The sequence below is a fragment of the Scyliorhinus canicula genome, chromosome 3, assembly GCF_902713615.1.
Source record: "Scyliorhinus canicula chromosome 3, sScyCan1.1, whole genome shotgun sequence".
Lineage (NCBI taxonomy): Eukaryota > Metazoa > Chordata > Chondrichthyes > Carcharhiniformes > Scyliorhinidae > Scyliorhinus > Scyliorhinus canicula.
The window spans coordinates 34718717-34738963 of record NC_052148.1 but is presented as its reverse complement, the minus strand read 5'-3'; the positions used below and the strand labels follow the sequence as shown (position 1 = coordinate 34738963).

Sequence of the window (20247 nt, the reverse complement as noted above, 5' to 3'; positions counted from 1 at the left end):
CTCCCTTTTCTCCAGCGCCTCGCTAAACGTCCCAGTAAATGCGGTGCCAACTCCGTCTCAGTCTCCTGGTAGAACTACGCCAGGTAACCATCCGGCCTCAGGGCCCTCCCCAACTTCATTGCTTTTAAAATTTCCATCACCTTTCTCAATCTTAAGGTCTCCGCCAGCGCTTGCCTCCTCATTCAGCCGAATTGTAGCCCGTCCAGAAACCGCCCCACGTCCCCTTCCTCATACCTCCCGGATTAGCCCTATCGAACTTTTCATAATACTCCTTGCCTCATTGATCTTCCCTGGCTCCGGCACTACCTCCCCCATCCCTGTCCTCACTCTAGATGCAGCCTGCCTCTGTAGTTGATGAGCTAACATGCGGCTCGCCTTCTCTCCATATTCGTACTGCACTCTCCTCACCTTCTGTAGCTGCCCCACAGCCTTTCCAGTCGTCAGTCTGTCGAACTGCCCCAGTAACTGCTTTCTCTTCGCCAATCACTCCTTGGTGGGGGCCCTCGAATATTCCCTGTCCACCTCGACCATCTCATCCAAAAACCGTCCATACTCATCCCTCCTTCCCCTATCTCTGTGCACCTTGACCGAGATAATCTCCTCCCGAACCACTGTCTTCAATGACTCCCAGAATGTGGCCGCCGATACCTCCCCATTCTGGTTCAGCTCCACATATTCCTTAATCACCGACCGCACCTTGTCACAGAACCCCTTGTCCGTTAAGAGTCCAACCTCCATCCCGGCCTCTGCTCCTGCCTTGAGGCAAGTCTAACCTCCAGCCAATGCAGTGCATGGTTAGCGATCATCATTTCCCGCATACTCCGCCCCCACCAACACCTCTCGGCCCACCACTAAGAAATCAGTCCCGAAGTATACCTTGTACATGTGCGAGAAGGAGTACTCCCTCTTCCCCCAGGGTTCCTAAACCTCCACAGGTCCACGATTCCCATCCTTTCCATAAACCCTCCCAACTCCTTCAGTAAGGGGCAGTTGTCCCCTAACAAATTTATTATCCCTTACCGAACAACAATAAAGACACAACATCCCACCCGAGAAGGAAACGCCCTCTAGCCCCCTCACTACCTGGACCTTCTGAACTCCGTTGTTCCAACTCCTCCATCTCCCATCAACGTTCCGTTCTCCCCCTGTTTATGGTCCCTAATAAGGTCATTGGCCTCCTCTGGGGTTTCGAAATAATACTCCCGGCATTCAAATGTCACCCACAGTTCTGCCGGGTACAACACCCCAAACTTGATCTGCCTTCGGTGAAGAGCCAATTTGGCCTTGTTGAGCCTGGCGGGCCTTTTCGCCAGCTCCACTCCAATGTCCTGGTATGTTCGGACCCTGTTGCCCTCCCATTCGCAGTTCTGCATCTCCCTGGCCCACCGCAGGATCTTCTCTTTCTCCACAAACCCATGGCGTCTCACAATCACCGCACGCGGCAGCTCCCCCACTCCCAGCTTCTACCTTAAGGATCTGTGCGCTCTATACACCTCTGGGCCTTGTCCAGCACCCTCTCCACCACCAGCATCCTCGAGACATGTATCCCGTGGCACTCGTGCCTTCCATACCTTCAGACAGGTCAACAATATGCAGGTTCTGCCTTCTGGACCTGTTCTCTTACTCCTCTATCTTTGCTCTTAACTTGCAAAGGTCCCCAGGAGCCCCACTTCTGCCTCCAGCGTCACCACTGTGGTCAGACACTAGCCTCTCCATCTCCCAGATCTGCGGTCCCTCTACTTCCAAGCACTTCTCAACTCTCGCCATTAAGCCTTTAAAGGGTGCTACCGCTCCCTCGATGATATTCCTGCATCTCCTTTCGTTGCTAGTGGAACCAGTCTCTGAACGGCAACAGCTGCTCCATCTGGGATTTTCCAACACGCGACAGCCCTTCCCCCTCTGCCATCTTCCCAACTGTTACTGCATCACAGTTCTCTTCCAATTCCTTGGCCAGGTCTTTCACCTTCTTCTGCCAGGTCTGATAACCAGCAGACATCACGCCCAGGGGGGAACTTCTTCTCCATACCTTCAGCTACACTTTCCTGAAAAATTCCCCTGTTTACGGGTTAAAAAAAAGCTCAGATCCACACCTTTGACCTGGAGATGGCCTGTGTGCGACCACTCACTCCGTGGCCACCACTGGAAGTCAAGTAATTAGGAAAGTTAATAGACTGGTATTTATTGCGAGGGGAATTACAAAGAAAAGTACAGCACAGGAACAGGCCCTTCGGCCCTCCAAGCCTGCGCCGACCATGCTGCAAGTCTAAACTAAAATCTTCTGCACTTCCGGGGTCCCTCTATTCCCATCCTATTCATGTACTTGTCAAGGTGCCCCTTTAACGTCACTATCGTCCCTGCTTCCACCACCTCCTCCGGCAGGGAGTTCCAGGCACCCACCACCTTCTGTCTAAAAAAACTTGCCTCATACATCTCCTCTAAACCTTGCCCCTCGCACCTTAAATCTATGCCCGAAACCTATGAATTGATTACAAATGCAAGGAGGTTCTGCTTCTGTCGTATGGGACATTGGTGAGACTCCATCTGGAATATTAAATACAGTTTGGTCTTATTTAAGGAAAGATTAAATGCATCAGAAGTAGTTCAGAGAAGGCATTCTAGACTAATACTAAGAATGGGTGGGTTGGCTTATGAGCAAAGGTTGGAGAGGTTAAGTTTGTATTTACTAGAATTTAGAAGAGCAAGGGGTGACACAATCAAAACTTTAAGACCCTGAAGGGTATTGACAGAGTGGATGTGGAGAGGATGCTTCCTCTTGTCAGAGAATCTAGAACCTGGGGTCATGGTTTAAAAATAAGGGCTCACTCGTTTAAGACGGAGATGTGGATACTGTTTTTCTCTCAGAAGGGCGTAAGTCTCTGGAACTCTCTTCCTCAAAGGCAGCGGAAGCAGAAATTTTGAATATTTTTAAGGAAGAGCTAGATAGATTCTTGACTAACAAGGGGGGTGGGGGTGAAAGTTTATTGAGGGTTGGCAGGACTATGGGGTTGAGGTTACAATCAGCTCAGCCCTGATCTTACTGAACATGGAGCAGGCTTGAAGTCCGAGTGGCCTCCTCTCGCTCCTGACTCGTATTGAAATATTGGCAGTATAGAACGTTCAGTTCAAAGGTGGCAGACATTGTGACACTGATATTTTCTGTTCATCACGAAAGACTGATTTTACTTCTTGATACATTTTGTTGCTGAAGTGCAATATAGGAATTCACATTGGACAATGTGTGACGCCTAGTGAGTGAGACTGTCAGAAAGTGCAGACAAAATCTCCTGTGTGCTACTCGCAGTATGACAGACAATGTGCTATTGAATGTGAACATGCGCAATTACACCAATAAAAATATTATTCTGCTGTGTAAGAACAAAGAATAATACAGCACAGGAACAGGCCCTTCGGCCTTCCAAGCCTGTACCAGTCATGATACTACCCTCGGCCAAAACCCTCATAACTTTCTGGATCCTCTAAACCCATCCTATCCATGTATTTGCCGAGATGCCTTTTGAACGCCGTTAATGTATCTGCTTTCACACCTTCACAGGCAACATGTTCCAGGCACTCACCTGTGTAAAAAAACCTGCCTCGCACATCTCCTCTAAACTTTGCCCCATGGACCTTAAACCTATGCCCCCTGGTGACTGACCCCTCTACCCTGGGAAATAGTGCATGCCCATCCACCCTATCCATGCCCCTCATAATCGTGTGTGGATGTGTGGCTCTTTAAGGTTACAAAGCTTTAAGCAACTATATGTTTTGTAGGGAGTTTGTCTGTACATTCCAAAAAAGGGTTACATTTCATTAAACTTACTCCCCAACACTGTAAAATGTACCACAGGGGGCAGTACGATGGCCTAGCGGTTAGCACAGCTGCCTCACGGCGCTGAGGTCCCAGGTTCGATCCCGGCTCTGGGTCACTGTCCGAGTGGAGTTTGCACATTCTCCCCGTGTTTGCGTGGGTTTCACCCCCACAACCCAAAGATGTGTAGGGTAAGTGGATTGACCGTGCTAAATTGCCCCTTAATTGGAAAAAATGAATTGGGTACTCTAAATTTTTAAAAAATATGTACCGCAGAAATTTGTATGAGAGTGTGTGCGACATCTGAAGTGTGCTAAACAGGAAATGCGACAAATAAAGAGGGTTTTATACAAATCAAACTTCTTTGTAAGGATGCCTTTCCAGATCAGCTCTATATGTATAGCTTTTCATGCAGCATGTACATGTTGTGAGATGTTACTTAATAAGAAAACATTTAAAACTATAATCACCGTTTATTAAAAGCTGAACAAATCTGAATGGTCCGAGAATTTACAATTCACCCTAACTTATTAGAATTGCAGTTCTGAAAAAGCTAACAGCGAATGTAATAAGGACACTTAAAACAGGAGTTTAAACATCAGCATTATAGTTTACAACAAAGGTTATTGGGATTGGAAAAAATGGTGACAACAAACAAGAGCTCACAGAGATGGCCAACAACACCTGAACAATACTGATTTACTGAGGAGAAAAATGATAGAATCTTCAAACGTGTCTATTAACAACCACGTATTTTTATTCTCAAAATGCTTGAGCAAATTAAAACAGTGATCAAGCATCAAAGTCCACACCGTTCCTTTGTATCAAATTCCCAAAATAGATTCATCCCAAAGCTTTTCATCTTCCGTTCTCAAATCAACTTCCTTCTTCTTTTTTTGCTTTTTATGTTTCAGTTTTATATCTTCTTTTTCTTGATAAACATCCTTTTTTTCCTTTTTAAGTTTTAGCTTTTCTTCTCTGCCCTGTACAAGCTCCTCCTCTTTATCCTTCTGCTCAGCTTTCTGCTTTGACTGATCTTTACCTTGTTGCAAACTCGGTTCTTCAGGGCTTTTCTCTATTCTGCAGCTTGGATGCTCGCAGTCTCTTTTAGATTCAGTCTCCTTGTTTCTTTTCTCCCTTCGGTGCTTCTTCTTCCTCCCACTCTTGTCTTTTTTGGGCGAGCCAGTGCTGTCGTCAGAGGCCTCCACGCTGGATGGATCTGGACTATTTTCTGGATGAGTTGGCATTTCTGTGTAGCACTCTATAAGAAAGTGACTGTTTTGCTCCCACTTGTCCCTCGGGTGGTCATTCGGCACTGGAAGCCACCGTACAGCTTCGGCATCCGGAGCCGTTGGGAAAACCTGCTCGCCTGGGAAGCAACTCGAGTTAGCCCCAGGCATGCCCTGCACGACTTCGAATGGGTATTCAGGAGACTGGGCGGGAGGGCTGCCTGAAGGTAAGTCCCCCGTCTCCTCTTCTTCTGGAATATCCTCACATTTTCTGAAGGACACCTTTGGCACAAGACCCCTTGCTTTCTGAACTTTAATGAAGTCATAAAGTTCATCCTGGAATGAGTCATATATCTTTGACTTTGTATTCTTTACCAGGTTAACCACTTTATTTTCTCTGTAAATAAATAAAATGAATGTCAGCTCTCGTTTTTAACAAATCCTGTTCATTCTTTTGACAATATGATTCAGTAAAGGATGCAAGCTCTCAGATTAAGTACAGGTAAAGTCGCCATAGTCCCAAGATGACCATCGGCTGCTTTCCCCTTTGAGGGAGGAGAGCTGACTGGTGGCGATTTAACCTGAGGATCATCACACCACAGGTGAGGAACAAGGTTGAGAAGGCGGGGCCTTCATGAATAACCTCAGCCGATTCGGGAATCGAACCGGCGCTGCTGGCCTTGCTCTGCATTATGAATCAGCTGTCCAGCCAACTGTGCTAAACCGGCCCAGATTACAAGCTGATCATTTTACTGTATCAATGAGGAATCTTAAAGAAACGTCAGGTATCTGATCCATCAAGACACACAAACATATTGCCTGGAGTTTGGTTGTTTGGATAGCCTCTATTCATAAGGAGATCTGTAATCTTTTGGGAGATGCAATAAATCAGACTAAAGCAAAATTAATCCAATTGGGAACAAAACAAATCTAGAAACAAAGTATTATTCTGCCTGCATTTATATCGGTATGTCAAAAAGCAATGCAATTGTTGGAAAATTTTGCGAAACAATAAAATATAATGGTATTTCAATATCTCATACAGGTTGTCAGTTGGACATATAGATTGCAGGGTCATATAGATTTTAGAAACTTTGCAGATAGTAAGAAAAAACATTGAAAAGCACTTAATACCATCAGAGGGCAGCCGAGGAGCACAGTGGTTAGCACTGTTGCTTCACAGCACCAGGGACCTGGGTTCGATTCCTGGTTTGGATCACTGTATGTACAGAGTCTGCACATTCTCCCCGCGTCTGTGTGGGTTTCCTCCGGGTGCTCCGGTTTCCTCCCACAAATCCCGAAAGATGCGCTGTTAGGTGAATTGGACATTCTGAATTCTCCCTCCGTGTACCCAAACAGGCACCGGAGTGTGGCGACTGAGGATTTTCACAGTAACTTCATTGCAGTGTTAATGTAAGCCTATTTTTGACACTAATAAAGATTATTATAAAAGTCAAAATAGAAACATAGATGATAAAAAAACTTTGAAATATTAAAATTAGAAATGTTCATTGAGTTTGAAAAAGTATTTGTCTTTGAATTGGGAAAAAGTCTCTTAACTTCTGTTCCTTTTCAGGTAAAGTTGGCAGTAGAGGAATTTTTTTTATATACAGGAAGTTGTTGTCACAATGATGTGATTTGTGCATGAGCAATATTAATTTGTAATTTTATCAGCTGATAAGACATCCATTGAACTGTTTAAAAAGGACTTTTTAAAAGCAAAAAAAAAGCTGCCACACATCATGTGATGTCTGGTATTACAAGTTGACCAGTTTTTGGAAAGTTCCAAAATGAATGGCAATTCAGCATGCCATAACATTCTTCTATGGAATTTCACACCTACTGATGTGAAGGCTACTTCAAAAATTTGTATTGGATTTCACATTTGCATTTCTACAAGGTTACCTCTCAAATGGAGAAGGAACGTTTACTAGTACAGGTAAGGTAAAATCGCCATAGTCCCAGGTGACCGTGGGCTTCTTTCCCATTTGAAGGGGAGAGCTGACTGGTGGTGATTTAACCTGAGGATCACCACACCTCAGGTGAGTAGCAAAGTTGAGAAGGCCAGTTCAATAGCTACGCGGAAAGGTGTTCTTTCTATCTCATCGATATGTGTAAAGGATACTCAGGGGTTAATGGCTGGGACATTACAGAATTTGATCTCCTTGGCAATGAAATAAAAGCTACAGTCAATTCAGGTATCAGCTATGTGAATATGTTCAGAAATCATTATGGAAAGAGAGGTAGTGTGACTGAGGCAACCATTTTTGAAATCTTTGGAAATGAAGCAGTAATGAGTTCCTTTCTCGTCCAAGCTAAAGCTCTAGCTCTTAAAAATCCAGTACAGAGATACTGAATTTCCATTGACAGGATCCACAGGGACAAAATTCATCACCTTTTGGAAAAGACAGATTATGTTTTAAAAAGAAACTGGCTCCAAAAATTGCAGCCTACAGAGGTTTCAGCTCCTTAAATTGGAAGACCACCAAAAATGTCTGCTTCAGCCACAGATACCAGCAAAGAACTCAAACAGTAAACTCTCTTTTTTTAATCTTTCAGTGTTGAACTACAATTTGGCTAAGAAAGCAACTTGCTACTGTATGTCTTATGATTTTGCATACGTCTGGATTTTTTAACTAAGAAACTAACCCTTTTTTTGTTTTAACCTCAAGAAAGCCTGCCAGATTAAATTATTTACAATCAGCATGTTATTGAGTAAACACTTTCACCCTTACAAATTCACAACTTGTTGTGGTCAGACCTGGAGTGGGTGGATATTTCTTCACCCCCGCATATGGCTGCAACAACAATTAAAAATGAAAATACAGATGCAGCTTAACTGCGGGAGCCAGAAGGCTCTGGATTCAAGTTCCACTCCCGTCACTTGAGCACATATTCCAGGTTGGCACTCCACTGTCATAGGTCCATTGGAGGGGTGTCCATCGGAGGGGCACTAAACTGAGCCTTTCAGGGACGTAAAGATGCCGTGACATTATTTCGAAGAAGAGCAAGTGTGCACTCCCTGATATTTTGGCCAGTATTTATCCTTCAATCAACAGCACTAAAGAGCCAAACCCAAGAAACAACTCGAGCATCTTCCAAGCAACCAAGGTCTAAATTACCTTCATTAAAATTAAAAATCAATCAGAATATTAACCCCAAAAAATCAGACTTTTGTACACATTGTATATCAATGCGGTTTCAGTTCCAACCTGAACCAGCTTAGTCAACAAACACTGAAATTTAAGAAATAACTTGCATTGTGCAGTGCCTTCAAGCTGTCAGAACATTGCAAAGTGCTTCATGTTCAATGTTGTCACTTTTGCAATTTAGTAAATGAGAAAACCAAGGTTCACATTGAACAACAAGGACCCCATTTAAAATAAAGACAAAAATACTGGGAAAAAAAACACAGGCCTGGCAGAATTGATGGAGAGAGAAACAAAGTTAATGCTTCAGGTTGATGGCCTTTCATCAGAACTGTTTTCCCAGCATTTGCTTTCTTTGATTTCCAGCATCCGCATTATTTTGCTTTAATAATAATAATATTTATTAGTGTCAAAAGTAGGCTTACATTAACATTGCAATGAAGCTACTGTGAAAATCCCTAAGTCGCCACACTCTGGTGCCTGTTTGGGTACATTGAGGAGAATTCAGAATGTCCAATTCACCTAACAGCACGTCTTTAGGAACTTGTGGGAAGAAACTGGAGCACCTGGAGGAAATCCACGCAGACACGGGGAGAACGCGCCGACTCTGCACAGACAGTGACCCAAGCCGGGAATCGAACCTAGGACCCTGGTGCTGTGAAACAACAATGCTAACCACTGTGCTACCGTGCCACCCTTGTGAAGAGGATATGTTTTGCTGACACTGATTGAGATTAATGTTGACCAGGACACCAGACAAATGCAATCAGTGCCGCATGATATGTCCGAGCATATGCCCGAGCAGGCAGTCGGGGTTTCATGTTTTTGTCCGAGACATGGCATCTCTGACAGTGCTGCTTTCCCTCAATAATGTTGTCCCTCAGCTCAATGAGTCAGACACTTGAAATGCTCAAGTGTCTGACTCATTGTCGCCAAGCTTTCACGCTGCATAAGACATTGTCATTCAATCCACTCATTAACATTACATGTGTTTTTCTATCAAGGGGTTTGACTGGAAAAAACATAAAAGTCTTACTTTAAGTGATGTTTGTATCCTTGCAGGTGACACTGGTATTGTTCAATGGAATTAAGTGTAACATTGCAGATAGCACACAGATAGTCGCCTGTTCCTACTACAAAACATGGACTGAATTATTTTTTCAATCATTTGCAAATGCCTACAAAATTAAGATTGTCACATAATTTACTTACTTTCAAACTTCCAAATATTTAGAGGTTGTGTGTAAATTACAATCTGTACAATCTACGCTGTTTCTAATGCTTCTAAATGTTCAATAATACAGTATATGACTACTGCATATTGGACAGCCGTGAAGGAGTCTGGAGTCTCTCACACAACTCTTCCCTCAGCCTTACATAGCTGAAGCAAACAGGTACATTATTGTATTACCAGTTCAGTTTAACTCTCTATATTATATTCTTGAATCTTTGTTGGATGCTCTCAATTGTAGGGCAAGGCAAGCAAACTGCTCCCTCTTACAAAAGGAGGGAATCCCGCTGCCAGCGAACGGCATCCCATTGAAAAACACACGGCAGGGGGACCAGTCCATTATCATCACGCACCTATTGTCACTGGCATGAAAAGCCTGCGAATGAATACCTTGGCAAGGTGATTGAAGGACGAGGACAGCAGATGGATAGAAACACCACCACCTGCAAGGTTCCTCCAAGATTCCTACTCATCATCCTTACTTAGAACTATATCACCGTTCCCTCACTGTCGCTGGGTCAAAACTCTGGAACTCCTTCCCTAACAGGATTGAGGGTCTACCTACACCAGATGGATTGCTGCATGTTATGAAATCCGACTTATTTTTAAAGTTGAGTGTGAGGGCCAGAAACTCAAAGTCCTCACAGATCCCAGATGTTTTGCGCACGCGCTGGCCGGGAGTGAGCACTGCATGCACAATTCAGCGTTTTAAGTTCTCGGGCCAAAGACTCGGCGTGATCGTACAAAAAGAAAATGGTGTGTAAAACTGGGTCATGCGACCCAGAAGCGGGGCACCATATAGGAGATGGGTCCCAGTCAGGGGACAGGGAGAGGTCCAGGTTTAGTTAAGGAGAAAGAGAAGCAAAAGTGCTGTGGTTGGCAGATTCTTCGTGGTGACGGCTCAGTTGACGCTCTAGCAAGTGAAGAGGACGGATCAAAGAAAGCAGCAGAAGATTGATGGTTCTGTGCTGCAGGCTTTTAGGACAGATAAACCCCTTTGCAGCAGTATTCAGCACAGGGTGGTTGAAGAGCTGAAGTTGTTCTTGTGAGTTATTTTTGAGTATACACTCGGGAATAGAGGGGAACATAAACCTGGGAGACGAGACGGAACCTTACGAGGTGGGCCATCATAGAGGTCATCCGAGTTGCAATAATCTTTGGAGACAATGCCAAGATCTTCGAAGGTGAAGACTGGAATTTTTCTTGTGAGAGACAGAGTTTCAACGAGATTGGTTGACTTGCGTCATTACTGAAGCCTGGGTGGGTTATTGAGAAACCTGTGGAACCTGTCTTGGTCCCATCTGCCATTTATTGTGCAATGTGGTGCATTCGGCCAGAGTTTACCTGTAAATTTACATACACCTCACGTTAACCCTGAATGTTGGAGCAAAGAGAAATGTTGTAAATTGCTTTATCTTCCTGATCTTCTGCAGTGAAGGGGGTGGAGAAAACCGTGCGGGATGGGGTACTTAGTTGGGGGGATGCTCTTGGGGATTCAGGAGTCTGGGACTTGTACCAGGCGGGGCTCAGTCAGAGTATTTAAAATAGTTACTATGAAGTTAGATGTGCTATTTTTCCTTGTAACTCTTTTACATAAGGTTACCTTTACGTTTACTCGGTGGCCATTTCCTGAAAGACTGCTTTGTAATGAACAGGTTTACAATGAGACACGAGGGCTTAATTGCTTTGCTTTCTTTCCTGCATTTTCCAGACCTTTTAATATTTTGATTTAGAGTTAGTGAAGCCAGGAAACATAACCACAATCTGCGTAAATACATTCAGTTGTACCTGCACCTCCCTATCTTTTCAAATGATAATCACTAATACTGTAGTTACTTACCATTCTTTTCACAAGAATATGTCTGCTTCCCCAGTTCCTCCATTAACTGTCTCCTTATGTCATTTTTCTTGTGCTTCTTGCCATTATAATGTTGCTGGGCCATTAATGGGTTGTTGAAGGAGGCACTACACAGTTTGCAGAACTTGTTGGGATCCTCCAGGTCCAAAGCTGTGGAAGCTGAGGAGACCCCATGAGCCATCTCTTGCTTGCCCTTTTCCAGTTGCTCACTCTGCGCAGAGCTGTTCTCCTCTGAAGGTGGACTTGCTACATCCATGGACACTGTGATAGAACACAGCACTGAAATTCAAAGTAATAATGGCTGCAATGATTCAAGACAGCTCTCAAATGTTATCTTTCACATTGCTGTTTTTGAAAATTAAACAGTGTATATATTCTACAGGGTGCAAAGGCCACACTTATACTCCGAAGTTCTGAGCTGCGAACAGATCATACTTATAATCAGTGTATAATTCAAGTCCTAAATTTGTGGTTTTAAAAAGGCAGAGGTACAATTTATATACCTTTCAAATGTTCAATCTAAAAAGTAAAGCGATAGTCATTTTCACATATTTCATTTCAATGTTGAGTTAATCTGTATTAGATCGCAATAACTTATCAACTCTTAAAAACAGTTTACTAATCAAACAGATCCATTACACGAGTATAATAACGTCTTCGAAAACTATTTGCATTACAAAATTTATGCAGGTACAGCGTTAAAGAGAACCACTACATTGTCAACAAGCACTATCCAGGATAATTACAGGCCTGCTATTTAGACATCTGCGGTGAGGGAAATTTTCCCCTTTAATTAAAAGGTTAAATTCCTATACATTAGATGAAAAGGAAATAATTAAAAGCCACCAACATTGATTTCAGAAAGAGAGACAAAGGGATGTGGATAGGTTAAGTGAATGGGCAAAACCTTGGCTGATGGAGCAATGGAAAATGTGAGGTTGCCCACTTTGGTAGGAAGAATAGAAAAACAGAGAATATTATGTAACGGCGAGAGACTGCAGAATGCTGTGGTACAGCCTAACCTGCCTGTCCTTGTACATTAATCACAAAGTCAGCAAGCAGGTAGAGCAAGTAATCAAGAAGGCAAACAGAATATTGGTTTCATTGCAAGGGGGAGTGGAGTATTAAAATAGGGAGCTCTTGCTGCAACTGGACTGGGCACTGATTAGACCACAGCTCCAGTAGTTTTGATCACCTTATTTGCAGAGCGACATACTTTTCGGGGGGGGGGGGGGGGGGGGGGCGTTGAGCAAGGTTTGTGGAAGGTTTGAGCAGGTTGGATCCATGTGCATTGATGTTTAGAAGAATGAGAGGTGACCTTATTGATTCTGAGGGGTAGATGCTGAGAGGACGTTTCCCCCTCATTGGGAAATCCAGAACTAAGGGGCACAGTTTCAAAATAAATGGTCTCTCATTCAAGATGGAGATGAGGAGAAATGTCTTCTCCCAGAGGGTTGTTAGAATTTACATATGCAAATTAGGAAGAGTAGTCACTCGGTCCCTTGAGCCTGCCCCACCATTTTGTAACCTCAGCTCCACATTCCTGACGACCCCTGAGTATCTTTCATCCCCTTCCTTATCAAGAATATACCTATCTCTACATTAGAAATATTCAAAACCTCTGCGTCCACCGCCCTTTTTTTGAGAAAGAGAGTTCCAAACACTCAAGAATTTCTCCTCATCTCTGTCTTAAGAGGGTGACCCCTTATTTTTAAACAGAAACCCTATGGGGCAGCATGGTAGCAATGGGGCAGCACGGTAACAATGGGGCAGCATGGTAGCACAGTGGCTAGCACTGTGGCTTCACAGCACCAGGGTCCCAGATTCGATTCCCCGCTGGGTCACTGTGCGGCATCTGCACGTTCTCCCCGTGCCTGCGTGGGTTTCCTCCAGGTGCTCCGGTTTCCTCCCACAGTCCAAAGACGTGCAGGTTAGGTGGATTGGCCATGCTAAATTGCCCTTAATGTCCAAAAAAGTTAGAACGGTTACGGGATTGGGTGGAAGTGAGGGCTGAAGTGGGTCGGTGCAGACTCGATGGGCCGAATGGCTTCCTTTTGCTCTGCATGTTCTATGTTCTAGTTCTAAATTCTCCCACAAAAGGAAACATCCTCTCCACATCCATCCTGTCAAGACCCCTCAGAATCTATATGTTTGAATCAAGTTGCATCTTATTTTTCTAAACTACAGTGGATAACAACCTTAACCTGTCTAAATTTTCCTCATCAGACAACCGTCCATTCAGGTATTAATGTGGTAAACATTCTCTGAACTTCTTCCAATGTATCTACATCCTTATGAAAATTGAATGAAAATTGGTGGGGTGGTGAATACTGAGGAGGATAGACTTAGATTACAGGAGGTAAAGAAGGGCTGGTCAGATGGGCTGATCAGTGGCAAATAGAATTCAATCTGGATAAATGTGAGGTGATGCACTTGGGTAGGACAAACATGGCTGGGGGACACATGATAAATGGCAGGACCCTGGGAAGCACCGAGCATCAGAGGGACCTTGGTGTACATGTACAGCAGTCCCTTAAGGCAATACGGCAGGTGGATCAAGGGGTTAGAAGACATATTTATTGGTATACTTGCCTTTATTAGCTGAGGCATAGAATTTATGAGCAGGGAGGTTATTCTGGTACTGTATGAAACGTTGTTTAGGCCACAGCTAGAGTATTGTGTGCAGTTTTGGAGTCCACATTATAAGAGGGATGCGATAGCACTGGAAAGGGTGCAGAGGAGATTTACCAGGATGTTGCCTGCGGTGGAGAGTTTTAGTTATGAAGAGAGATTGGATAGACTGGGCTTGTTTTCCTTGGAGCAGAGGAGGCTGAGAGGGGATATGATTGAGATATATAAAATTATGAGGGGCATAGATAGACAGGAAGAAACTTTTCCACTTAGTGGAGGGGTCAATGACCAGGGGGCATACATTTCAGGTAAGGGGCAGGAGGTTTAGAGGGGGTGTGAGGAAAATCTTTTAACCCAGAGGGTGACGGGAGTCTGGAATTCACTTCTTGAAAACCCCCTTCCATGTTTATTCACTCAGCATAAGGGGCAGAAGGAAACAGGAGCAAGACCAGGCCGTTTTACACTTGAAAATTGAATATTGCAGCTGATATTGTCAGAAAGCCCCCACTGCATGAGATATTTCGTGTGACACATTAACATAATTAAATTTCTCTGAAACACTTCAGCTGGTAAATTGCTCCCATTTATGCAAAGCACTGGCATCAAAATTCTGCTTCTGTAACAATTTTTCAAAAGAAAGTAGATATGAAAGCAGATATGGCACTCTGGTTAGCCGGCCTGAGTGTAGACTTGACTATTATACAATGAGCTCAATGCCTGGAATGAAGTTGCGCTTCGGGTGGAGCGAGTGCTGGGGGAAGGTAAATGTTGAAGTGCATTGCAGATCCTTCAGGAGCCATGCATAAGCTGCGACCAACAAATTGTTCAAGAAAAGCAAATTAAATTAATTGTGCATTTAGGAGAATAATAATCAGTTTTGATGGGTGTTGTCAGATCTAATTAAAGAAAGCGCATGACAGATACAACCTCCATGAATTGATTAGACGGAATGTTTCAATAATTTGTAAGTTAGAGCCATCTCATGCATAGAGATACACATATAGCTGTCCTATTTCAAGCAGGTAGAAGGTTTATTTTAGTAAGTTTGCCTTAGTAATTTGTTCTAGGTTTTGTAACCCAAACCTACTGTTCTAAACCTACTGTGGCTAATACGAAGCAGAAATCATTTTCAGATAATATATCTTATTGTGAAAGGAGCTACAGAAATGTATGCGAGAACGAGCAAATATCTGAAGTCAGCACCAATGGTTTGAGCTGCTCGTCTTGAACAACAAACATACCAAGTCAAATGAGGCCAGAAAATATTCCAACAAAATCGGACACAGAACACAGACACAACACAGAAAACGGATTCTACAGGAACTTTTAACCTACCAGTCTGTGGCTGTGCGACACACGGCTGCTCTCCTGTGAGTTGTTTGAGCCGCTTTGTGTGGATCTTTCCTTGATAATGGGATTGAGCAACTATGGGGGATGTGAAAACCATATTGCACAGGGTGCAAAATTTATTCTTGTCCACTTCTCCAGTTCCAGCATCCTGCAATCAAGCATCAGGTACAATCTCAGTAAGTGTACTCGTGGCCCAATTATAATCTTTGTAATTGGACCAACAGACTGCACTTTCAACACCCTACCATCATACAACAATTTATATATTTTTATCAACATACGAACAAGGAGTAGGCCATTCAGCCTCTCGAGACTGCTCTGCCATTTAATAAGATCATGGCTGATCTGAGAGTAACCTAACATAGAACATACAGTGCAATGTCTTGATACACCAGTTAGTAAGTTTGAAATCAATGCACATTTATTTACACAGTCAATTATTACTCATGCACAAACTCTACTCACTAAACTACAACTACTACTAAAAGCCTATACTTAGCTTCGAGTGCCTACTCAGTCAGAGGAACACTGGTCGTTGTCCGGTTCTGATACTGTTGGCTTCGAACTGGTATAGAATAGTAGCTAGGAGCGTCTATCTCGTAGCGTGCGTTGACCTTAGACTTACTTGGCTGGTGCTTGGCGGGCCTCTTGTCGCTGAGAGCCGAAGGCCAAGGTGAAGAAGAGGAGTAAGACAGCGAACTGACCTTAGGAACTCTGTTTTATAGCCCCCAGGGTTTTGCACCCTTCTGGGCGGACCCTGGACCTGGTCCCAATTAATTGGACCATGTCCCAATCGTTTGTATCGATTCTCTCCAATAACAGGGTCGTTCCCCGATCGTTGGGCAGGCCCTAGGTAACCGTTGGCCTACCTTTGTTTTAGCCTCCACTCGCGCCGGGAAGCCTGTCCTGGTACCGATTGTTTCAATGTTTCTCTTTGTCCCCGGAGATAGCTCATTACTATGCTAATGGCTTGTAGTTTCAGTTCTGTCTGGGTTCTGCAAGTTCCACTCCACAGGAAACCTTGCACCTGCTTATTTTTGTAGTGCTGTCCATTTTTCCCTGCACTCTTTGCGAGTATCCATTTTGGAATCGGGACGTGGCCACCCCAGGTGGCTACGATCTAAACCTGTTGTCTATTTTCCAAGGATCTACTTCCCTCTGTTCCCCGCCCATTCAAATATCTGTCCAGTTGCATCTTAAATGATGCTATTGTGTCCGCCTCTACCACCTCCGCTGGCAAAGCGTTCCAGGCACCCACCACCCTCTGCGTAAAAAACTTTCCACGCACATGTATATTAAGAAAGAAAGAAATGGTAAAAGACAGTTAAAATGAAATGAAAACAAATGGGTCGACGTGGGGCTGATCATCTGAAGTTGTTGAATTTGATGTTCAGGCCGGAAGGCTGTAGTGTGCCGAACCGGAAGATGAGATGTTGTTCCTCCAGTTTGAGTTGCGCTTCACTGGAACATTGCAGCAGGCCAAGAACAGATATACGGGCATGGGAGCAGGGTCTTTTGTTAAAATGGCAAGCAACAGGAAGGTGAGGACCCTGAATGCACACATATGATGCAGTGTATCAGAGGAATCCCGGATGTAGGTGGGGAGGGAATGGACCAGAGGAGTGAGGATGGAGTCAAGATAAGAGGAAATAAGTTTGGTGGGGCAGGAGCATGCTGACATAATGGGCCTGCTGGGACAGTCCTTTTTGTGGATTTTGGGAAGTAGTTAAAAGCGGGATGTCCGGGGTTGGGGGACTATGAGGTTGGAAGCCGTAGGGGGAAGGCATCCGGAGGAAATGAGGTCACTAACGGTGTTGGAGATAATGGTTTGATGTTCAGTGGTCTGGTCATGGTCCAGGGGGAGGTAAGAGGATGTATCGGAGAGTTGGAGCTCAGCCTCTGCGAGGTAGAGGTCAGTGCGCCAGACGACAACAGCACACCCTTTGTCGGCAGCTTTGATGACAAAGTCGGGGTTCGACCTGACAGAGTGAAGAGCAGATAGTGTGTGCGGAGCATGGTGCGTGTGGAGCGTGGCGTGCGCGGAGCGTGGCGCGTGCGGAGTGTGGTGCGTGCGGAGTGTGATGTGTGCGGAGTGTGATGCGTGCGGAGCATGGAGTGCACGGAGCGTGGTGTGCGCGGACTGTGGTGTGCGCGGAGCTTGGTGTGCGCGGTGTGTGGTACGGCAGAGTGTGGTGTGTGCGGAGTGTGGTGCGTGCAGAGTGTAGTGCGTGCAGAGTGCAGTGTGTGGTACGTGCGGAGTGTGCGCAGTATGATGCGTACGGAGTGTGATGCGTGCAGTGTGGCGTGTGCGGAATATGATGTGTGCAGAGTGTGGCGTGTGCGGAGTGTGTGCAGAGTATGATGCGTGCAGAGTGTGATGCGTGCAGAGTGTGATGCGGGCAGAGTGTGATGCGGGCAGAGTGTGATGCTGGTGCGTGCGGAGTGTGGTGCGTGCGGAGTGTGGTGCGTGCGGAGTGTGGTGCGTGCGGAGTGTGGTGCGTGCGGAGTGTGGTGCGTGCGGAGTGTGGTGCGTGCGGAGTGTGGTGCGTGCGGAGTGTGGTGCGTGCGGAGTGTGGTGCGTGCGGAGTGTGGTGCGTGCGGAGTGTGGTGCGTGCGGAGTGTGGTGCGTGCGGAGTGTGGCCGTGCGGAGTGTGGTGCGTGCGGAGTGTGGTGCGTGCGGAGTGCGATGCGTGCGGAGTGTGGCCGTGCGGAGTGTGGGCGTGCGGAGTGTGGGCGTGCGGAGTGTGGCCGTGCGGAGTGTGGCCGTGCGGAGTGTGGGCGTGCGGAGTGTGGGCGTGCGGAGTGTGGGCGTGCGGAGTGTGGGCGTGCGGAGTGTGGTGTGTGCGGAGTGTGGCCGTTCGGAGTGTGGCCGTGCGGAGTGTGGTGTGTGCGGAGTGTTTGTGAGGGGTGTGTGTGTGTGGGGGCGTGTGTGGTGTGAGTCAGGTGTGGGTGGTGTGTGTGAGGGTGTCGAGTGTGTGGGTGTATGAGATGTGGGATCATTATTTTGTTCTCTGGTTTAGTGGCTAATAAACTTGCTCTTTCTTTGACTCAAAGTTCGCTTGATTGGCTCCTTATTTTCACTACATTGATAGTAAAAAAATACAGTTTGGATTCAGAAAATAATTTTATTTTGTTTTGTGACCAACTGAGGAGTTGAGTGGAGGAGAGATAGTTCACTCCTCCTCAGCTGGTCGTACATTGGGGCTGGATTAGCACAGGAGCTGGACATTGGAGCTGGCTTTTAAAGCAGACCAAGGCAGGCCAGCAGCACGGTTCAATTCCCGTACCAGCCTCCCCGAACAGGCACCGGAATGTGGCGACTAAGGGCTTTTCACAGTAACTTCATTGATGCCTACTTGTGACAATAAGCTTTTTTCATTTAATTTCATTACCTGTTCTTTGTGATACCCGTTGAATTTTCCACTTTAAGTTGATGCCAAGTTGTAGCTGTATTTGAACTTGAGGTGCACCTAGCTCTGGAGCAAACATTTTCAATGCTGCAGCTGGGATACTCCTGGCAAACATCCAAGCGACTGAAAACAAGCTGGATGAACTTAACGCCAGACTTACCTCTCAGAGGGAAATAAGAGACTGCTGTGTGCTCTGTTTCACAGAGACATGGCTCACCCCCGCTTCACCGGACTGTGCCATACAACCTGATGGCTACTCTATTCACCGGGCGGACCGCACGGCATCTTCAGGCAAAGCGAAGGGTGGAGGGGTTTGTCTCCTCATCAACTCCTCCTGGTGCTTGGATGCGGTGACCCTGGTGACGTACTGCTCCCCAGACCTGGAATACCTGACCGTAAAGTGCCGCCCATACTATCTTCCACGTGAGTTCACTTCAGCCATTATCACAGCGGTCTACACCCCCACCCCAGGCAGAAGTGAGGAAGGTGCTGGATGAACTGTACACAGTCATAAACAACTACGAAACAGAACACCCGGAGGCCTTGTTCATCGTGGCCGGAGACTTCAACAAGGCCAACCTCAAGAGTGTACTGCCAAAATTCCACCAGCACATCTCCTGTCCCACCAGGGGCGACAACACTCTTGACCACTGCTACTCAAAAATCAAGGGTGCCTACCGTTCCATCCCCCGACCGCATTTTGGAAAATCAGACCACAAGACTGTGCTCCTTCTCCCGGCTTACAAGCAGAAACTCAAGCGGGAGAATCCAGCTAAGAAGGTTATGCAGTGCTGGTCCGAGGAGACAGAAGAGCTCTTACGTGACTGCTTAGAGACAGTGGACTGGTCCATATTTAAGAACTCAGCGACTAACTTAAATGAGTATGCCACCACCATCACGGATTTAATCAGCAAATGTGCGGACGACTGCGTGCCAAAGAAAGCAGTACGTGCGTTCCCCAACCGGAAACCATGGCTCAACCGCGAGATTGACTCCCTACTGAAGGACAGAGCTGAGGCGTTCAAGGCAGACGACCCTGTCCTATACAAGAATTCCAGGTACGACTTCCGCAAAGCCATCCGAGATGCCAAGAGAGAATATCAAACTAAACTAGAGTCACAGACAGACTCTCGGCGGTTGTGGCAAGGACTAAGCAACATAACGGGCTACAAAGCGAAGCCGAGCAGTATCTCTGGCAGCAGTGCACCCCTCCCCGATGAACTTAATGCATTCTATGCTCGGTTCGAGCAGGTAACCAACAATCCGCTGTCGAGTGCCCCAGCAGCCCATAATTCACCCATACCCACCATCACAGCTTCCGAAGTCAGATCGGCCTTCCTGAAAGTGAACCCACGGAAGGCGACGGGCCCGGACGGGATCCCTGGTCGTGCACTCAGAGCCTGCACAGACCAGCTGACAGAGGTATTCACAGACATCTTTAACCTGTCCCTACTCCACTCCGAGGTCCCCACCTGCTTCAAGAAGACCACCATCATACCGGTACCAAAGAAGAACCAGACAACATGCCTCAATGACTACTGCCCGGTGGCCCTGACGTCAGTTGTATGAAGTGCTTCAAGA

At 45.8% G+C, this 20247-nt stretch overlaps 1 protein-coding gene across 8 annotated transcripts in view; it reads right to left on the bottom strand.

The window, feature by feature from the left end:
• Window positions 1-4261: 4261 nt before the first annotated feature.
• The window catches only part of LOC119963898 (zinc finger matrin-type protein 1-like), a 160235-nt gene continuing 144249 nt past the window's right edge, over window positions 4262-20247 (bottom strand). For 6 of the 8 annotated variants that reach the window (XM_038793288.1, XM_038793281.1, XM_038793284.1 and 3 more), the window contains 4 exons: window positions 15242-15404; window positions 11258-11554; window positions 9223-9319; window positions 4262-5434 (listed from right to left, as the gene is read on the bottom strand). In XM_038793288.1, the coding sequence (XP_038649216.1) occupies window positions 4633-5434; window positions 9223-9319; window positions 11258-11554; window positions 15242-15404 (1359 nt within the window). In that variant the 3' untranslated portion in view covers window positions 4262-4632. The remainder of the gene's footprint in view (window positions 5435-9222; window positions 9320-11257; window positions 11555-15241; window positions 15405-20247) is intronic. The other 2 variants (XM_038793282.1, XM_038793285.1) reach the window with 1 other exon arrangement.